Here is an 18,779-nt window from a genome sequence, read left to right on the forward strand (position 1 = left end):
GTATACTTTTATATTATTTTATATTTAAAAAATTTATGTAATATAAAGTATTAAATAACTAAATATAATATGTTGTAATAAACTTAATATTAACAATATTTTTTTTTTATTTTTTATTATTATTGTAATCTATATTAGTATATTACGTAATATATTGTTTGTATTTGGGAGGCGGGGATTAGGTGGGTTTTGGGTGGAGATTAGGTGGAGGTGGATATCCAAGTGGGTGTGGGCGCATGGATAGTTTTGGAATTGTACCCGTTGGGGTGGGGATGAAGATTAATTTTGGACCCGCCGCAGGGATGGGGATGGAGATGAGAATGTTAGGCGAGGATGGGGATGAGAATGAGAATGGGAAATCCAACATCCGCCCAGCCCCACCCCGCCCTGTTGACATCCCTATTCACAAACCTCGCTTATCTAAAAAAAATTCCTATAACATCGTACTCATGCTCATGCCCATGCATTGGACGCAAGCTGAAATTTAAATCGAATATTTTTCAGATCAGTTTCGGATTGGATCAGCCAGTCGTCCGATCATATTTTGACACCTCTCTCCACCGGTTACCATTAAAAAAAATTAAAAAAAAATGAAAAGAATAGAACATAGAAAAATGTGAAAATAGCCCAAGTACCAAAAATCTATCTACCTTTTCCTGAAAAATTTCTCATCCCAATCAAATATTATCACTCCCTTTCCAAATCTCGAAATTTCCCTTTAGTTTCTCTCTCCTCCTTCATAGGTCAGCCAAAGAGGGCGAAATTGAACATTCAAAGTTAAATTCAAGCACAAAAAACCACCCCCTTCAACAAAAACCTCTCAACAACTCCTCCATCTAAAACCCACATCAAAAATGGCGTTAGCATTATGGGAAACACTGAAAGAATCAATCACAGCATACACAGGATTATCTCCTGCAACTTTCTTCACTGTAATTGCAGTTAGTTTGGCTTTCTACCATATGATTTCTGGGTTGTTTGGATCATCAACTCCTCAGCATCAACGTCATAGGTCTATGGAAGAAGAGATGGAGCCTTTGCCTCCTCCTGTTCAACTTGGTGAGATTAATGAAGATGAATTGAAGCAGTATGATGGTACTGATCCTAAGAAGCCTTTGCTTATGGCTATTAAGGGTCAGATCTATGATGTTTCTCAGAGCAGGTTTGCTTCTAATTCTCTATTTTTTTCGTATTTTTTTTTTAATTTTCTTTGTTGGTACATCATTATTCATGTGTTGGGGTAATTGAATTTTTCTGGGGTTTGGATTTTGTTATTGTATAATTGGTTGTATACAATTATTCATGTGTTTGGGTTGTTGAATTTTCTGGGGTTTGGATTTTGTAATTATATTATTGGTTCAATTTAATTATTGGGGGATTTGTTTGATTTATTTAATTTGGAAGATTTTAGGGTTTTAGTTGCTTTTGTTAAAGGTATATGTTTTTGGTTAATTAAAGTTTTGAACTTTGATAAGGCTTTTATCTCATTATTTGGGTGTATCTTTGACTGAATTTTCTATTGATGCTAATTGAGATTATTTAGGATTTATTTGTGTTTTAGCATCGTTGTTTTGCATGTTTTTGATTAGATTATGGTGTTGGATTTGTATTTTTATGGTATAAAGCTTAAGCTTGCAGTTTATAGGATTTGGGGGTTTGGCATTTGTAGGCTGGGGAGTGTAATAAGGATTGTTTTCAGCATGCTGTTTGTGCTAATTATTTGTATGTGAGTATGTGGGTATGTCTTTTGAGTTGTGAGTATAATCCTCGACTAGTCGGTTGTGTATGACTTTAGGAGAGGGTGCTAATCAGTGTTTGCAATGACTATGGAGGTTTGATTGACAAATGACAATGGCAAGTGAATTTTAAAATGTAAAAGTATGGCTTTATTTAGTTGATTTTCACTTTGTTGTTCCTATCCTGCCTTTGATTGCTATGGTGGATATGTTTCTGTTTTGGAGTATAATATGCACTGGAAGAGTATCTGGTGGAAGCAGGATTGAAGTAGTCTTGGATTGTTCAATTGTGCGGCTCATCAGTCATCCTATTGATGTTTCTCATTATTTGGTTATTTGGCATCTCAGTTATGGAGGATTTGGTATTTGTGTCAATCAAATAACTTACAGAAAGTGTGATGGGTTTAAGTTCTCGTCCTTCTTTATTTTAGAGCTACAATAATGATAATGACATATTATGTGCTCTGAGTAAATCAGAAAGTAGAATAAGATTTGAACATTAATTTAAGCGGCGTGTGTAGTAATGGGTGGCTATAGTGATGGGTCATGTTGTCCAATTTGGTTCTGAAATAGCCTGCCTTCTTGTTTGAATGGTAGGGTAAGTTGCATGTACCCTCCTCCCCCCTCCATCCCCACACCATACACACTCCACCCGCCACCATCATTGGACTTTGTTATAATTGGTTGAACCAATACACTTCAAATTATAATCACTTTAAATTCTCATCTGTATTCCACTTTTCAACTGCTTTGTTTGTCACTGGAATTAATTCTGCTAAATTGTCAATTTGTCTTTATAGCATTCTATGACTAGACCATTATTGTTGTATAGGAAGTTGAAGGTTTGTTAAGCTCTCTGATAGTCATTTGGTCTCTAGACTGTTGAAAGTTAACGCCCCTCCTTATGCTAAAAGGAAACTTGTATACCCCTGTCACCACATTTTTTTTTAATTTTAATTTTTTATTTTGAAAGAACCTGGCACCACGAATTTTAATTCAACTAATTTCTTTTGGAGAACTCTTTGGAAGGAAAACAAAAAATCTAACTTCCCATGTTGCTTGTTTCCAACTTTTTATTTCCCAACCATGCATCTGTGCAACTGGAGTTTGTAGGCCTTCTGATAATACACCTGTTGTATTATTAAAAAATAAATTCGAACTTCCTGTGTTGCTTATTTCCAACTTTTCGTTTTCCTAACCATGCATCTGTGCAACTTGAGTTTGTAGACCTAATAATACAATTTGGATCATAAAAAACGTGTAAATTACAGATCTACCACTAGTAGTAGCTCTACTTTACTTTGATGCTTACTTGCTTGGTTTGTCTAGTCTTATTTTGATTTATTATCACCTTGCTGTCCAGTGTCCACTGTCTTATTTTTTTGCAAACCTTGTGTTTCTATATCCACTTTGATGCTCAAATGCCATCTTGTTCATCGTTTAATTTAGCCTGTGTTCATTGTGTAATTTGTATTTGTTTTTCGTTTGAATGAGGGAGTTGTCAATTCCTACAAAAAATCTTCTTACTGTATAGGCAAATTGGCATCCTGACAGTTCCATTGCATAGTGAAATACAGAGTAACAGTGGTGTTATGAAACCTATTCTGTGTGCTGACATTTGAAGTATTGTTTCAGGATGTTCTATGGTCCAGGTGGGCCCTATGCATTGTTTGCTGGTAAGGACGCTAGCAGAGCTCTAGCCAAGATGTCATTTGAAGAAAGTGATTTGACAGGGGATATTTCTGGCCTTGGTCCTTTCGAGCTAGATGCATTACAGGATTGGGAATACAAGTTCATGAGTAAATATGTGAAGGTCGGAACTATTAAGACGAAGGATGTTCCAGTAACTGACGGATCCATTCCTAGTGAAACCACCGAAGCAACTAAAGCTCCAAGGCAGGCGGAAGACATCCCATCAGAGGAGCCTGCAGCAGAGACTGTGGAGACATCAGCTACCGATGCTGAGAAAAAGGACGAGTAATGTACTTTGTTAGCTGTATACCGAGCTTTGGAAAACAAGTTTTCAAGTAACATGAAGGAAGTGAGGTGGGGAAAGAGTAGGTTTGGTGTTAAAATTGTGTGGAATATTGTGATAACTGAATCCTTTGCACAAGAACTTATTTCGGAGTATTTGAGATACTATTGTAAATAATCATGCTTGTATGTGGATTCCATTGAATAAATTTGATGGGAATGCAGCTGAAATTATTGCAATCTCATCTTTCATACTTGCGCATTCCATTTTTTTGGTTCGGGAAAGAATATCCCAAGTCAGGCCATTAAGTGTAGGCAGAATCTCCAATGGTACATTCTGATATAATTCTACATCCTCTAATAATCTCTTCACCCACACGCTCTTAAGAATTCGAAAATCAAAAGCGACTACCATATCAACAGTTGGCGAACCTCAAGTACGAGTACACATAGGTTTTTAACATCAATACATGTTTGATTACTAGAACCATGTGATTTATACCGAAATTGTGTGGCAAAAATGTTAGATATATGTGAATTGTAGATAAAACATAAATGTTGTGATAGTAACCAAAAAGGATCCAAGGAAATGCTGTTTGCCTAAATCTCCCGTAACTCATCCATTTGCTTCGTAGTACATTATGATTTGGGTTTGGCCCCTCTAAAGACTTTATTAGATGGTTGAGTTGTCATTCATAATTGAAAGGAACGTTCATACAAGAAATCAGGGTTCCTCCCCCGTCTCGCCTTGTGTTGTAAATATTTTCCGTCCTATCATAATCATATCATCAACTCAATACTATTTTACACTAGGTCTAGTATACAACAGTATTATATTGACGATTATATTTGTATTATCTTTCTCGCCATATATTTTTATGTTCTAATTGTAGCCTTATAGTGCAAAATCATAAAAGAAGCGTGAAAATAAATAAGAGAGCTCATTGTCAATTACTATCAACTACAAAACTTTTAGTCAATAACTCCATTATATGTGTCATACCAACATACCATGTACAAATTAAAGATTAAATGTTGTAGGATTCCACCAATGACCTAAATACCTAACATCATACAAAAGTATTAAAACCTGAGCAGCTAATCTAGCTCTAAAAGACACAAATTCTTGTATAAGACCCGATAAATAAACCGTTCACTTGATTCCATATTCCATAAATAAAAAAAAAAATTACACGTATAGCTCGGATAAAAATTTTACCGTCACCTAAATCGATCTTGACACGCAAAGTGACTAATTGTATAACATCACCAAATCCATGTAAAATCCTAAAAAGGGTCAAAATCAAGTAAAAGTCCTATTTGGGTTCTGAACTTTAGAAACTGGTAAAACTCTAATCATAGCTAAATTAGAAATTTCAAACCAGTAGTTTGATTATCTCATCACACATTGACACTTTCCCTGAAAAACCCAACATATAAACATCTAATTTCAAGCTTAAACTCATCCGATTTCGGATTAGCGTAAACTAATCATCTGATTAACCCTTACTAATATATTGTCAGAGTATACTAGCAACCTCAATCAATAACAAGATGGGACCATATGCATATGAAGTATGAAACCCGTGGTTGTCTCTTTCTTACACTAAATGACATACTTATATAACCTATAGTTTTGCCTTTTGATAATTCTTGGTTTATTAATCTCCTACTAAGCTTACAGAATACAAGAAAACAACATATATATTACCATATTCTTTTGCTGTTTTAACCAAATATATTGGTACTTAAACATGTCAACTCAAAGTTGTTCGTGTATAAAAAATTTGGTTCTTTTGATGATTCTTGGGAGTTCATTGATCTTCTGTACGCTCTTCTTCGATCAACCTGCTGCTTATCATCAAATCCAACAAAGATCTGCACGACGAGTTCTGCATCAGTCTGATACTCAGATTCATGTAAATTTTGGTACAGAGGAGGTTAGTGTCACAGAGGTAAAAACAGTTCATGCTGTCACACATATTTCTACTCCAACGGGGCCTAATCCGCTTCATAATTGATCCGGTTTTCTTCGATTTTGTGGCAGTTTTTATAGAAATTTTTATCAGCTCTAATTAAGTATGTTAATAGTGTATACAATACATGCCAATTTGTTATATGAATATATGGTTTAAAAATTTGGTGTTGAAATATATATTTGGTATTCTGACTTTTGGTTCTGTACTTTTGTATAGATGAAAAGTTCATTACTTGATCTGAGTTTATGTGTGAACATGAAATTGAGAGTTATACTATTGTCATTGGATTCAGAATAAGTTTTTAGGTGAATTCGGCCAGTGGCTAAAACAATCAATATAATTTTGATCGAATAGAATAAGTAGATTGATAGCGCGTTGACTGATTTGTTTGACAAAAAATAATGAACTATATATGTAATAAACATTAGTTGGAAATTGTTTGGTTGATATATAAAAATGGTGAGATATTTCGTTCTTCCAATAAATGTATAGTAGACAATTGTTCGATTGACAAGTACTTAAGTTCTGTATAACAAGTATAACTTCTTGAGAGGCCGTAAACTATTTTTCCAAAATAAAATATCTCATAAATTTTAATTCATTAAATCTTAGTAGCTTAGGGGTGTAAAAACCATGGATAACATTTTATTTTTCGCAATAAACCCATCATATTGTAACACGGATTTACAATTTCACACTTGTTTAACCATTAGTACTCTAACATTTTAAAATCGAAAAATTTATATATATATATAAAGCCAACTTCTTACAACCAACCAAAAAACTTTATTGTATGAAATTCAACAAGCAAGCTCTAGGTATGATATAGTTCATACAGTACTAAGTAGATAAGATGCCAATTTTAATGCTCAATCTTGTCGTTTAGCAAGATTTTTATGTTGATTAGACTTGATTTATAATATTACAAGGTTGTTATGGCAGTTTTCACGATTAATTCGGTGCTAATTTATGAATAGATTATTAGAATACTGAACAAGAAGTTATGCAAGATATACCAAACACTGCACGACTCTTAGCTTGACATTAATTAGCTAACTCTTAGCTTGACATTCATGAATCATCATATAATTCTTAACTAACCATGTTATTAAATTATCTACAACAACATACAGCCAGGCAACGACACGTATGTTCTCTTGACATTGTCAAATTAAACTGTCTGTTTTTTTGTTTTAGGGAAAAACTTTGTCTAAATTAGCATGCATGAACTTAATCATTTAATTTAACGGATAATTAGGATTAGCCAACTAATTAAGACCAATGCTTAAGATAGGATATACTCATATTATATACTTAAAAAATATGCTGAAAAGGGTATAGAAAGAACACTCATTCGTATATGGACTTGAGATGTCATCATCTTCATGTTCCTTTTTAATACGGTATGTTAATTGAAGTAGCATGATTAATGGTCCCAAATGTTTTTGTGTTTTAATACCACTACCCTCCCCCAACAAAAATAAAAAATCACTTTTTTTTGGCACATAATGTTTCGGGGTTTTTTGATGTGTCCTGCGGGAGAGTTACAACACCAAAACTGGTAGGTGACTGCCTATACCTGCAAAAACACGGAGACCCCGGTTGGTTGGAGTTTCCCCTCCGACGATCAAGTTAGAATACGTCTGAGTGAGTAAAAATGCGAAAAGTAAATAGTCTCTCGGACTCCGGGAGATTCTGCAATTAATATTGCTCGGTATTTGTATCTGTATTTATGATTCGTGCATGAATGTGCAATATATGAGGACTTTCCTCTATTTATAGTAGAAGGAGATCAGTTCCCCTAGTAGGGTTACGGTGCCACGTGTCAGTAGATGAGTGGATCCCATTGGGCCTCTATGAGACTGACACGTGTCAGCATACCATTGGGCCACGTGGCATAGGGTAATTTTACCCCAAACATTTGCCCCTCACAGGTGTGACGTGGCTTGCCACGTGGCACCTGTGACACGTGTCACGCTCTGGGAAGGTGACGGTTCGTCTCCTTCCCTCCTCTTTTTTAATTTTTTTTTTGAATTCGAATTTGAAATGAGGAGGCGACAGTTTTCCTTCTGAGTTTCTTTATAAGAAACCCCCCTCCTCTCATTTCACACTTTTGCAAATTTTTAGAAAACTTTTGAGAGAAAAAGAGAGAGCTTTGATTCCGGCTGTCATTGCTTATACAACCGTCTGTCTTCTCCCTACTCATCTGGTTTTCTTCTAAGATAGACGGTCAGCACCGCTTGAGGGGTTTGTGAGCAATCACCATTACTTCTAAAGGCACACACAAATTTACCGTTTGTGCACTAGCTAGTTTAGGTTTCAAAACACTTGCTTCTCAGAGGGTATATACGGTCAAACGCCTGTGCCTCTTGCAAGTCATTTACTGAATTCTGCCTGCTTTCCCAGCCGGTCAACACTTTTAGTCTTTCAGCTTACTTTTGAGGTACCGTCTCTACCCCCTTCAGCTCTTTCATGTATGTTGTTTGTCTCTTTCTCTTTTTTCTTTCTTTGGTTTTAAAAGTAAATAGGCTTACCAACCACACACCCGACACACTACAATTTAGAGATCAATCGGTCCCCTGGTACGGCTGAGTCTAGGACTGGGGGAGCCGCCTCTGGGTACTGAGATTCTCCTTGTTCATCTCCCAATCCGATCGTCTCTGTCTCTGTGCAGGACACAATGGCTCGTACTGGAAAAATGGTTGTAGATCCGGAGTATATAGGAGAAAGCTCCGAAGAATTGCCACCTGAAACAAACCAGGATGAGATGACAAGGGAATCCCCAAGAGGTACCCCAAGCACCCCTAGTGATGGAATCCTGGGGTCCGATAATGGAGGCGGCGAAGATGCCGCCTATATCTCTGGAGCTGAGGAGGAAAAATCCTCTGGTGATGAGAGCAGCGGGGAAACCACCTTTACATCAAACTCTAATCAAAGCAGTAGCAGCAGCTATCTTACACTGGTTGTAGCTAGTGAGGAGGAGGAGAGACCCACTTGGAATAATAAGGGTGATCCTCTCCTCATCCAAGTCTCAGCTAAAAACCGGGCTAGCATGGAGAGGAACTTAGGGAATTTTGTCCTTCTAGGAGAGGGGTACACTATTCGAGTGTCGTCTGAGATAGGAACAATTGCCTGGGAAGACAAATGTTTGGGTTAAAAAACCCCTAAACCCCTATGCCACGTGGCCCGATAGCAAGCTGACACGTGACAACCCTTGAAAGGCCCAATGAGATTTAATTGGATGCTTACACGTGGCATTGTAACCCTAATGGGGAGCATATCTTCATCTGCTATAAATAGAGGAAACTCCTCATTTATTGCATATTCACAAATATTCAGAGCAATATTAATTGCAGAATCTCTCTAAATTAGAGAGGAACCCATTTACTACTGTCATTTATAATGAGTTAAATAAAATGGTAAATAGCAAGAAATTACCAGTTGTTGATGGAAATCGTAGGCCATGATCACAAGAAATTGGTGATTTGTTGAAAGAAAGTCACGCCAATAATGGTAATTTTCCTTAATTTTACACCATTGGCATTTATTTGCCATTAGAGAAAGAGAAATAGGGATAGAGTTTTGGAACAAATAAGCACAGTAAAAAGTAAAGTGTGTATATCTTTTGGCAGAAGATCATATAATATATGACTGAATTTCAGTTGATAAAAGTACATGTTAATCAATGAGGATATTGGATATTGGTAAAAGTAGTTTACTGCTAAGGCTTTGAGAGTTTCCCATTTAATGATAGAAAAGATTACTTGCTTTATTGGCCTGTCATATTCACCAGTATATGAAAAAGGAATTACTTGTAGTATTTTTTTGGTTTTATATCAAGAATTTATGATGTTTTGTGCAAGTCTACAACGAACTCCATAAGTCACATACTCATTCTTTCTGGATAGTTAGGTTCCAATCTTCACAACAACAATTGGGTGGGAGGGGACTGGAACCTAACCACACAGAATTGATTCCGAATTCGGGTTAGCCCAAAGGGCAAACTGGGTGAAACATTAAAAAAAAAATACAGAGCATTTTCTCTCGTTTGATAATAACATAGATTAGTAACACTAATTCTCTAAACTAAATTAATAAAACTAACAGGCAACCCTAAGGGTTATGGGTAGATCATGTTTTTTTTCCAGGCTAAGCTTGTTTTACTCCATAATGAAAGGCGTAGGACTGCTTAGGATCACCTAATTAGAGTCATTACAGAAATGCATACGATTACTTAGTCCGATTTTGCAGTGTACCTGTTGTAAATTGGTAACTTTGTAGAACTATCTGCAAATGAAAGTTTTCTTTCTTGATAAAGGGATAATATATCAAAGAAGTTGTCCTGATACACCCTAGCAGAATGGGGTAGTGGAGAGGAAACATAGGCACCTGCTGGAAACCTCTAGAGCTCTTTATTTTCAGTCTAAACTGCCTATGAAGTTTTGGAATGAGTGTGTTCTTTATGCTGCTCATTTGATAAATAGAATGCCCTTGAAAGTGTTGAATAATAAGATCCCTTATGATTTGTTATTTGGGAAGGTTCCACAACTTGATTATTTGAGAGTTTTTGGGTGTTTGTGTTTCGTTTCCACTCTCAAACAAGGCAGAACTAAACTAGATCCCAAAGCCACTCCTCATGTTTTCATTGGTTACTCCCCTGGCCAAAAGGGTTATAAGGTTTTGGATTTAACAACTCACAAAATACACATGTCTAAAGATATTGTGTTTAAGGAGCATCATTTCCCTTTCCATTTTTCTTCTCCTCCTTCTTCTTCTGCTCCTTCTCCATTTTTTCTACCAATTGTCACAAATTTCACCCCTATTTTTGATGATATCCTACCTGATATTTTCCGTTTCATTGATCAGGACTACTCTTCTTCTCCTTCTCTCTCTCCTTCTCCTTCTCCTTCTTCTTCTTCTTTTCCTATTTCTCCTCCTCATAATCACTCTGCTAAAACTGATCTTAAAAGATCTGACAGACTAAGGAAACCACCATCTTGGCATACTGATTACTGTTGTAATATAACATCTTCTGATCAGAGTATTCCACACTGGTGTAATCTGATCAGGTTCTCTGACACTCCTACTACTCATCATGTTTTTGTCTGCATGACTGAATCCTTGGTTGAGCCTGCTACTTATACTGAAGCTGCACAAGATCCTAGATGGGTTGCAGCAATGAATAAAGAGATACAAGCATTGGAAGATAAAAAAAACATGGGTTGTGGTTGATCTTCCAGTTGGTAAAAAGACTATAGGATGTAAGTGGGTTTTCAAGATTAAACTGAAGGCTGATGGGATATTGGAGAGGTTTAAGGCAAGACTTGTTGCAAAGGGGTTCACTTAGAAGTTTGGAGTTGATTTCACTGAAACTTTCAGTCTAGTAGTAAAAATGGCTACTGTTGTTTGGGGTTAAAAACCCCCCCTATGCCACGTGGCCCAATAGCAAGCTGACACGTGACATCCCTTGAAAGGCCCAATAGGATTTAATAGGATGCTGACACGTGGCATTGTAACCCTAATGGGGGAGCAGATCTTCATCTGCTATAAATAGAGGAAACTCCTCATTTATTGCATAATCATAAATATTCAGAGCAATATTAATTGCAGAATATCTCTGAATCAGAGAGAAACCCATTTACTTTCCGCACTTTTCTACATCCGAAGACATACTAACTTGATCGTCGGAGGCGGAACTCCACCAAATCGGAGTTTCGTGGGTACATATGGTCGACGTGCATTCCCAGAATTGTAACTCTCCCCAGGGACTCCAAAAACCCCCCGAAACATTTGTCGCCGTCTGTGGGGAGATTACTTCTGAGATGGCATCTGATACTGTACCGCCTGGTGAGGGCAGACGGCCTTCGGCCGAACCTGAGGTCCATACGGATCAGGATAGTGGTGACGACTATGTGGTCGACACCTATGTGGCCCCAGACGGGTCATTTCGATCAAGGCGCACCCGTTCTAAAGAAACAAGGGAACGGGGCCAAGATAAAGCTGGTCCCAGCAACCCAATGCTAGACGCATGGCCACCCAATTTGCCTCTTCATCATAGAGCATGATGCGGAGTGTTGGCTCATGAAGTTCAATAGGCAGCACAACTTCAGTGTCGTATGTCATGAGAAACGGGGTTTCATCGGTTGCCCCTTTTTCAGTTGTTCTGGTGGCCCATAGGACATGAGGCAACTCATCTACCCATAGACCGCCAGCCCTTTCAATTTTCTTCTTAATACCGTCTAAGATCAGTTTATTGAAAGCTTTAACTTGACCGTTTTCTTGGGGACGGAATGTGAGATCCCTTGATCTCCCAACTAGTTCTTGAAGGTAGGCGTCTCAAACTGAGGGCCATTGTCAAAAATCATAGAAATAGGAACCCCAAACCGGGTGATGATGTTTCTCTAAATGAAGGAGATGACGTCCTTTGTCTTAATGCCTTTGACCGCCTCTGCCTCTACCCATTTGGTGAAGTCATCTACAACCACCAGAATGTATCTTCTTCCGCCTGAGGCAGGCGTATAAGGACCTAAGATGTCCATGCCCCACTTTGCAAATGGAACAGGGTTGTAGATCGCCGTCAGGTCAGTAGTCGGACGGCGTATGAGCCGGCCAAATCTCTGGCATTTGTCACACTTCTTCACCATTTCCATGGCGTATGCCTCAAGAGTGGGCCAAAAGTAGCCTTGCCGCCTGACCCTTTTTGCTAGAGTTCTGCCACCTATATGTAATGCACAAAAGCCCGAGTGTAGATCCTCTAAAACCTCTTTTCCCTTTTCATGGGTGAAACACTTCAACAACGGCTAGAGGTAACCCTTTCTGAAGAGTTCCCCCTTATAGATCTTGAAACTTAAAGTTCGTTTTTTCAACGATACCTCTTCTGAAGGGGCATCCGGCAAAGTACCGTTTACCAAATAATCCCGGATGGCATCCATCCAGGTAGAGCTTCGGTCCAGAATTCCAATGGGATCATGTTCAATGCTTCTTTTTTCCATGACTTCCCAAAAGACTGACTTAGGCGCATCACAAGTGGCGGATGATGCCAGTTTTGACAGCGCATCCGCCTGATTATTTTTTAACCTGGGCACCTGACTTAGATGAAATTCGTCAAGTGTCCCATCCTCATTTTTGACCGTCTGTAGATACTTGATCATTGCCGGATGGGTGGCCTTATAGTCACCATGATACTGACTAACGATCAACTGAGAATCTGAGCAAGCGTCAACTTTCCTTGCCCCTACCGCCTTACACATACGTATACCGGCAAGCAGGCCTCATACTCCACCACATTATTTGAGGCTTGAAACTTGAACTGTAGTGCGTATTCATATGTATTTCTTTCCGGAGACTTGCAAATCACGTCTGCACCACAGCCGTTCATAGTAGAGCTCCCGTCTACATACACCTTCCAAACCGGATCAATGTTTTACGGCTGATCCAGCCTTTTCATTTCAACAATGAAGTCAGCAAACGTCTGGCCTTTCACTGCCTTTCTCGGTTCGAAGGTTATTTCTAGGCTCTGCATCTCAATAGCCATTTTAGCATCCTACCGGATGACTCCAAGGTTGTCATTGGCCGCTTGAGGGGTTGGTCTGTGTAGACCACCACCGAATGTGCCAAGAAGTATGGTTTCAACTTCTTTATGGCCATGAAAAGGGCAAGGCCAAATTTTTCAACGAAGGGGTACTGTAATTCAGCATTTCTAAGCACATGGCTAATGAAGTACATTGGGAGCTGATTGCCGTCTCTTTCAGCTAGGAGAAAGGCACTGAGGGCGTGATCTGAGACAGCCAAGTACATGTAGAGAACCTCCCCAGCTAAAGCCGGGGTAATGAGTGAAGGTGCTCTTTTAGCTTTTGGAATGCCGCCTCAACATTCTCCCCCCATTCAAATCTTGTTTTCTTTTTGATTGCTTGGAAGAAGTAAACGCACTTGTCGCCTGACCGGCTGAGGAATCTCCCCAATGCTGCTAGACAACCGGTCAATTTTTGGACTTCCTTGACAGTGTGGGGTGACTTCGTGTCAATCACCGCCTGTACCTTTTTCGGGTTGGCCTCTATCCCTCTTTGATCAATCAAAAATCCGAGAAACTTCCCAGAGTCAACACCAAAGACGCACTTTTTTAGATTAAGCATGACCTTATGCCGCCTGAGGGTGGTGAAGGTTTCTCGGAGGTCGACAAGGTGTTCCATCTGCAGCTTGGATTTGACTATCATGTCATCGATGTACGCCTCTACATTCCTCCCAATTTGATTAATGAAGACGAAATTAATCATACACTGGAAGGTAGCAGGCGCATTCTTCAACCCAAACGGCATCACCGTATAACAGAATAGCCCTAGATCTGTGACGGATGTCGTCTTTTCTTGATCTTTTTTCCACAAGGGTATCTGATGGAAGCCTGAGTAGGCATCCATGAAGCTCATCAAGGCATGACCGGCTGTAGAGTCGACCAGACTGTCGATCTTTGGAAGTGGATAACTATCCTTTGGACATGCCTTGTTCAGATCTATGTAATCAATACACATCCGCCAGGTACCATTCGGATTCTTTACCAGAACAACGTTGGCTACCCAATCCGGGTAGTAGCATTGCCGAATGAACCCGGCATCCATCAACTTCTTGACCTCGGCGACAGCCGCCTGAGACATTTCCTCACCGTGATTTCTTTTCTTTTGCCTAATCGGCTTCTTCTTAAGATCCACGGTTAGTTTGTGGACAGCAAGATCCGGGCTTACGCCTGGCATCTCTTCCACTTCAAAGGCAAAAATGTCTTTGAATTCTTTCAATAGTTGGTGCAAGTCTGCACCCAACTTTGCAAAGGCAACCGTCCCCACCTTCACAGTTCGTTCTAGCCGGCTGTCGTCTAGAACGATATCAATGTTATCACCAGCCGGCTGGGGACGGAGATCATCTGATCGTTCCCCGATCAGTGATTGCTATTGCTTCTCTTTCTTAATGGCCACTAAGTGGTCCGCCTTTATCTTTTTATTGGCTGTCGTGGAAGCAGGCGCGACTTCTTGACAGTCGTCAAGGTCAATAGACTTCCCACTTTGGCCGGCTGCAGCCACAGTAGGTTTGACGTCTGAGAGGTAACACTCTCTCGCCGCCTTCTGATCCCCGCTCAGGGAACCTACTAACCCATCATCCCTCTCAAATTTCAGCAACATGAGTGATGGAATGAAGACTGCCTTGGACTCGTTGGGGGTAGGACGGGCCAAGATCAGGTTATAAGCGGGCAATTCTTCAACCACCAAAAATTTGACGACCATGTGTCGCCCTTCCCCCTTCTCACTTAGCCGGATGGGTAGGTCAATCCTTCCCACTGGATGCACCACTTCTCCCCCAAAACCGACCAAGGGGTGAGAGGCCTTGTGCATGCTGCTAGGCTTGTACTTGAGCTTTGCCAAGCACTTACAGCTGATAAGGTCAGACGAGATCCCGGTATCAATGAGGATCTAGCCTACTCGCTGGTTGGCGACTTTGCACTCGATGACTATGGGGTCATCATGAGGCCGCCTGACCTTGCCCCAGTCTTTCTCAGAGATGATGACCTCAGGGAAGGTGTCTTTTCATGCCTGGCCCTCATCCACTAAGTTGACCTCCAACTTCCGGATGTTATCTTTTGTGCCCCGGATGGTTGGACCACCTCCGGCGAAGCCGCTTGCTATAGACATGATTTTCTCCTCATCAGTGTCAGAGCTTATAGCAAGATTGTCTGGCTTCTTAGACGACTATCCATTGTTTGCCCGGGGGTTGCCCTTGGGATTCACAAGGTAGGACTTTAAAGCCCCCTTATCAGCCAGGCGGTTTAGTAGCCGCCTGAGGCTATATCAACCATTGATGTCATGGCCTATGTCCTCGTGAAAATGACAGAACTTAGACTTGTCCCGGCTTTTGATGGAACTCTTCATTGCAGCCGGTTTCTCTAGAGACAACCGGTCTTTGATCTCCATGAGGATGGAGGAGCAATCCTTGTTGAACTCGTACTTGGGGACATACGGTTTCAACTCTTTCTTCTTCTTCTGGGATGACTGACCAGAGTGGTCAGCCACCCAGACTTCTTTTCTCTTTTTGCTCTCTTCTTTTTTGATTGGCTATCCCTTTTATCGGACTTTTTAGGATCCGACGGCTGCTTGATGGCACAGAGCTCCGTCCCCTGTATGTAGGCTTCGGCTTCCATCAAAGCTTCCTGGAGGGTTGCTACCCTCTTTCTGACTAGGTCGATTTCAGACCCTTGAAGAAGTCTGTGTAGGCAACTTCGTCAAATAGTTCCTGGATCTGAATTCTCATCAGATTGAACCACCTAACATAGGATCCCAGCCCTCGCCAAGGTTCAGCAATCGAAGCTTCCAGTCCATAGGCTGGACATTCTGTGTCACCTGACCCTCAAAGAGAGCCGACTGCATGTAAGGAGATCCATACGGCAAGTATGACTGTTGGGGCACATACGGAGCCGGTTGGATAATCTGGGGCCAGTTCGTGCGGACATGCAGCCTGATTAACTCTCTCGGTTTGTCTCCGAATACCTCATTGAAGTATTATAGAGACTGTCTGAGTATGTCGACATGAAGGCCGACTCAGACATTTGTTGACTTCTCTTTTGCTGGAGAAACATCCAAGCATCGGAGAATGTCTTTTTTGACCCATTCGGCTGAACTTGCCGGATGGCCTTCCTCTTTCCCACTTCGGGGAAACAGAACTTTGAAAGATCCACCATGGGCTACTCCGGTCCCTGTGGTTTAGGATGAGGAGTTGGAATCCGGTCTTTAACCGGCTTCTTCCCAAAGGGAGAAGGCTTCTTCCAAGACGGAGAAGGCTTCTTCCCAGAGGGCACTGACCCTTGTGGGAGCCTGCTTTCTTACTTATGAGGTCCTTGATTTCCCCTTTGAAACTACTCATGAACTTCATGAGTTCGTCTCTGGTAACAGGGGCAACACCCTCAGCCGTTTGGGCTTGTTCACCTTTGTCATTATCCCGTTCCCTTGTTTCCTTGGGACGGGGGCGCCTGGATCTGAACGACCCGTCTGGGGCCATATAGGCTTCGACTCCTAGTCGTCGCCACTATCTTGGTCTGTATGGACCTCAGGTTCGACCAAAGGCCGTTTCTCGTTATTAAGTGGTACAGACTCATGGGATGCCATTCTGGAAGTACTCTCCCCACAGACGGCGCCAAATGTTTCGGGGTTTTTTGATGTATCCTACGGGAGAGTTACAACACCAGAACTGGTAGCCGACTGCCTGTACCTGCGAAAGCACGGAGACCCCGGTTGGTTGGAGTTTCGCCTTCGACGATCAAGTTATAATACGTCTGAGTGAGTAAGAATGCGGAAAGTAAATAGTCTCTCGGACTCCAGGAGATTCTGCAATTAATATTGCTCACTATCCGTATTATGAGATTATCTACCGTACAAATACAAAAAGATGGTCAAAGTTATACTAAAGTCAAAGCGTGTCAGATATTCAGAAACAGAAGGAGTATGCTATAATGATATATTACGAATCAAATATTGTACCATAGAAAGAGAAAAAATTAATCTCAATCAAACTGAAAATGTATAAGTGGTGTATAACCCTAGCTTTTAGAGAGACTTTTGTTCACAAAAAGGACTTTCAATTTTCGATCATGTCAATGAACTGGCCAGGCATGTTTTTGTGGGCAATTAAAAATGTTAAATATTAATTCTTGACCAAATAATTAATGGTGATCAAACATATAAAGTCAGCCATTTGCATGATGAGAAAAACTCAATTAACTAATTAGTAGCCTCCAATAAAGCTTCAATAATGCACGTACCTTATGATATGATATGGTTAGTTCTTCATTTAATTAATACTTACACTACGTGTACTAATAATGCATAAATTCAACAAATTTTGACAACCTAACATAACAAATCTTACCATTATATAACACTAAAACAGCCCACAAAAACAAAACCATGCATTAATTTGTTCTGCTAATCTTCCCCTTTTCCAAATTTTATTCTTCTTCATTTCAAATTGATCATTTTCTCCATGATCAAACAAAACACTTCATTACTCGTCCTTTACACGTTAACATGCATATTAACATTGCTTCTGCAATTCTGTAATGGCAGCCGTGTTAATTTCATGAACGACGAGGACAGATTGTATACATTACATAGGAGATCAATACCAGGAGGTTCTCCAAATCCAATTCAAAATCGTTAAGCTAAGGCTAGCTCGTGATGAGCTCTTCGAAGATTGTACAAGTTTCAAGGGATAGTGTGTCTTTGTTTAATTTAACGATGTGATATGGTTGATTTAGCTGTATATTTAATTTTGTTTTCATAATCTTCTGCAATATAATGGTGTTACAAATTTTGGCTGATGATTTGCACTACCTAATCATGTATGTTAGATAGATATGCACGCTCATGTATGTATGTATAGTTAGTTCTTTTTACCCTAAAGATTCTTTTGTATGTACAAGATTATAAAAATAATACTTCTTATTGATTTATTGGTTATGTTGATAGTGTTTAATTTCTTCGTTCTTAAGATTATAACTAATTTAATTACTTTGTGATGGTGTTTATTTTTTTTGGAAGAGGCCGGGTTGAAAGCTTGAAAGACTTAAAAAGGATCATATTACTATATGGAGTAAGTTTTGTATGTGGCTAGCCACACGGGCACACGGTGTGGCCACATTGATTTATAAGAATAATCTTTATTTATATATATGACTATTCCTATTTATTCATAAGAGTAACCTCATTTTGTCCATTAAAGTAACTCCAATTCATTATATGAGTAATATCAACTAATTTAGAAATAAGTAATTACATTTGTTCATTCGAGTAACCCCTATTTTTTTGCTTTAAAAATTGAAAGAAGGATTCGGCTTATGTAAGTGAGTAACCCTTTTTTTTCATTTAAGTAACCCACATACGTCAAGGTAACCTCATTTGCTCATCACCGTAACCCCCTATCACTTATTTAATTGCCTTATATGTGAAGTGATCATACCACGTGGTTAGCCACATATAAGAATTTGTGTACTATATGACTTTATCTAAAAATAGACATCACGCAAATAATGTATTTTTAAACAGGAGCAGAGCCAAAT

The 18,779-nt window shown here is 39.6% G+C and overlaps 1 protein-coding gene across 1 annotated transcript; it reads left to right on the plus strand.

Moving 5' to 3' along the window:
* Positions 1-593: 593 nt before the first annotated feature.
* Positions 594-3,964, plus strand: LOC110697075 (membrane steroid-binding protein 2-like). The gene is made up of 2 exons (XM_021874416.1): positions 594-1,162; positions 3,372-3,964. Exons 1-2 carry the CDS (start codon positions 855-857, stop codon positions 3,715-3,717), a joined length of 654 nt encoding a protein of 217 aa, XP_021730108.1. The 5' UTR covers positions 594-854; the 3' UTR covers positions 3,718-3,964.
* Positions 3,965-18,779: the final 14,815 nt, after the last annotated feature.

This window comes from Chenopodium quinoa, unplaced genomic scaffold (genome assembly GCF_001683475.1).
Source record: "Chenopodium quinoa cultivar QQ74 unplaced genomic scaffold, ASM168347v1, whole genome shotgun sequence".
Classification (NCBI taxonomy): Eukaryota; Viridiplantae; Streptophyta; class Magnoliopsida; order Caryophyllales; family Amaranthaceae; genus Chenopodium; species Chenopodium quinoa.

Excerpts from the sequence above, each read along its gene's own strand:
- LOC110697075 (XM_021874416.1), top strand. The coding sequence starts at position 855 with ATGGCGTTAGCATTATGGGAAACACTGAAAGAATCAATCACAGCATAC. Across the intron at positions 1,163-3,371 it reads TATGATGTTTCTCAGAGCAG|GATGTTCTATGGTCCAGGTG; the intron begins GTTTGCTTCTAA and ends GTATTGTTTCAG.